Consider the following 3,113-nt stretch of genomic DNA (forward strand, 5'->3'; position numbering starts at 1 on the left):
TCTGGTAAGTAAACTTATAATATAATAATTTGTTGTGTCTTACATTTTTTAGGTCAGGCAGCTTTTGTTTCCCCATAAATAATGAATCTAAATTGTTGGATACTTGCATATTATCGGGTAATCAACCAATGTCCGTTAATCCGGTGACACATAACAGATGTGTTTTACGACCTGATAACGATCATAAAACCTTTCAGATAAATGTCAGAAGTCACTGGACCGTTATCTTTGCGTTATTTGGGTGATGTATACCGCTTTAAACTATTGCTCATGGTGCTCATTGAATGTGTTTACAGTTTTTTTTACTTGTCAGTACAAATATATTTTAAACGTTTGTATAATTCCTTAGTATTGAACATTACTATCTGCTGAAATGATTGAATATTATGATAAAATGTGCATTTTATATTTATGATAAGAATTTACATTAACCTTTTATTTAATATCCTTCATGTATATACATAAGTCGCATATTTTGAAAATAATTACTTTGTCAAAAAAGGCGTGAAAACTCGACACTAAATAAAGAAATATCGTATTGTTTGTTAAGTGTATGTGCTTAACATATTTTTAAAATAGCATTTTGTTGTGGTAATTCTGACGCTATTGGTTATTGAGATATCGCTGTTGACAAAAAGCCGTTCAGTTTGACATGTAAGGTTCGTTTGTCGGAATATGCTAAACTTTAAATTGAAACAGAACCAACATATTATCAAATAAGACGAATACTACCACCAATAATGTTTATGGCATAGACAAGGGTCTCGTCATCACCACCAAGGTATTTTTATGTTCAATGACAATCAAACAACTTTACACCTTCCATCTAACACGGCATATTGTCTATTTCAGCGTTATGTTTTTCAATAAACATATGTATATTCTGACCATATATTCATGATGTTTCAATATTATACTGCATATTTAAACTATCGTTAATTCACAGGTTAACGCCGAGTCTGATAAAAACATGTTCGAATCCGCTGGATCCATTGTTGAGAAGATTTTGCGTGAAGAAGCAGATGACCGCCTTCCCGAAGCGTCCAGGCCTGATTATACCAACCTCTTAAGGAATTGCAACAGGCGACGCCAACGCCAACGCCCCAAAGATCCCACAGACATGGACTTTGAGGTAATCATCAAAAAAGTGTAAAGATATATACCAATCAGATTTGTTCGTGGACTGATAGCAATGATCTGTAAATGCATGATATAATTGTGCATACATTTCTTTTTAGCTCGACATGGCGTTCATCAACGAGAAGATCTCGTCGTCTTTCTTCCGGGCCGAGGTCCGCAACGGCGAAAGACGACATCTTATATTCGCCACAGACCAGCAACTTCAACTGTTGAAGAAAGCAAAGACATGGTACATTGACGGAACGTTTAAGGTGGTCCGACAACCCTTTTACCAGTTGCTTTCCATTCATACTTTCGTAAGGTCCGGTGACGACATGAAGCAGCTTCCGTTACTGTTTGCGGTGATGGCCGGAAAAACCAGTGAAGACTACACACAGGTAATTGTATTACCCTTACAGTTCGTACCCTTACGGATATTTACATATGCTTAAATATACAGTATTAACAAACATTCGCTCACAGCCTGTGAATGTTTTCACACTCATGCAAACTTGAAAGTTGAGTGACTAATAAAATCAATAAAATCATGAATAAAAAAATAAAAATGATTTAACACACGCGTCATTTTTCCAATTATTTTCCAGGTTTTCAAAGGCGTCATGGACATCCTCCATAACGAAACTCGAGTGAAAGAATTCATGGTCGATTTTGAAGCCGGGATGTGGCAGGGCCTCCGGGAAGTTTTCGTCGACCCAACAATTAAAGGATGTGCCTTTCACTGGAACCAGGCCGTATGGCGGCACGTGCAAAGCCTCGGTCTCCAGGTAATAAATATAATTATGGATGTGTATAAATAATTTTATGATTGTACTTACGAAAATTTAAATTTTCGCCGTTATATAAATCTAGGAAAAAAATAACACATACAAATGCCGATGTTTCATATCACTTATTATATAGTATTTCATTGATTTTACAGAGCGCCTACAGTCAACGCGACACTGTATTCACCTTTGTCCGCAAGGTCATGTCTATACCGTTCTTGCAAGCGGAACATGTGAACCAGCGATTATGATGTAGATTATATATTTGACAAATACACAAAGAAATACAAAAAATAACTGGATGGCCACGTTTCACTTATTTAGAAATAATTCGAAAAACCGTTCAGACTATTACTTTACAAATTACTGGTCTCTTGTAATAGTACTGATTCATTTTTATTTGTTTCAGACTGAAAGAAAAAACAACAGACGAACGCCTGGCCGACCTGCTAGAGTATGTGGACAGGACATGGCTTAAATCTTCGGTGTGGGGACCTGAAAATTGGAGCGTGTTTGGTCGGAGTGTCCGAACAAATAATGACTGTGAAGGGTGGCACTTGAAACTAAATCAGCACGCCAAGAAAGCCAATTTGCCTTTCTACCTACTACTGACCCTTCTTTGTGAAGAGGCTTCCCTTCTCCCAACACAGGTGAAGATGGTATCAGAAGGAAAGCTATCCAGGCGACAACGAAGGAAGAACACGTCTCTCCAGGGAAAAATCTTCAAGCTGTGGGAAGCGTACGAGAGCGGAGAATTGTCAGTCAACGGCCTACTGAGGAAATGCAGTGGCATTTATGGACCAAATGCATGAACGTTGCTCATTTGATGTCTTTCTGATTGTTGGAAATGTTTCAACCCTTGTTTTTGAAAAGCTTGTTTGTGTGTGAAAGTTACTGTGTGTTTGTAATGTTTTACCATTATTATATTTTTTAAATGTTTGATAATATTCATCATTTACGGACCAAATGCCTGCCTGAAAGTTGCTAGATTGAATTGAAATAAATTATTGCTCATTTGTTGTTGTTTTTTCTTCTGATTGTTAGAAATGTTTCAACCATTGTGTTTAAAAGCTTGTTTCTGTGTGAAAGTTTGTGTTTAATTATTACGGATGTTTGAAATGTTTGATAATATTCATCATGGTTCGTTACAACCTGTGTTTGTAATGTTTTAAAAGTATTAAAGATGTTGGAAATGTTTGATAATATTTT

The 3,113-nt window shown here is 36.4% G+C and overlaps 1 protein-coding gene across 1 annotated transcript; it reads left to right on the forward strand.

Annotated features, from left to right (window-relative positions):
• The first annotated feature begins 754 nt into the window (after positions 1-754).
• LOC127850798 (uncharacterized) lies at positions 755-2,201 on the forward strand. The gene is made up of 5 exons (XM_052384109.1): positions 755-781; positions 947-1,132; positions 1,239-1,517; positions 1,725-1,904; positions 2,060-2,201. Exons 2-5 carry the CDS (start codon positions 971-973, stop codon positions 2,153-2,155), a joined length of 717 nt encoding a protein of 238 aa, XP_052240069.1. The 5' UTR covers positions 755-781; positions 947-970; the 3' UTR covers positions 2,156-2,201.
• Positions 2,202-3,113: the final 912 nt, after the last annotated feature.

The sequence above is a fragment of the Dreissena polymorpha genome, chromosome 11 (assembly GCF_020536995.1).
Source record: "Dreissena polymorpha isolate Duluth1 chromosome 11, UMN_Dpol_1.0, whole genome shotgun sequence".
NCBI lineage: Eukaryota > Metazoa > Mollusca > Bivalvia > Myida > Dreissenidae > Dreissena > Dreissena polymorpha.

Excerpts from the sequence above, each read along its gene's own strand:
- LOC127850798 (XM_052384109.1), top strand. The coding sequence starts at position 971 with ATGTTCGAATCCGCTGGATCCATTGTTGAGAAGATTTTGCGTGAAGAA. Across the intron at positions 1,518-1,724 it reads CCAGTGAAGACTACACACAG|GTTTTCAAAGGCGTCATGGA; the intron begins GTAATTGTATTA and ends ATTATTTTCCAG. Across the intron at positions 1,905-2,059 it reads TGCAAAGCCTCGGTCTCCAG|AGCGCCTACAGTCAACGCGA; the intron begins GTAATAAATATA and ends TTGATTTTACAG.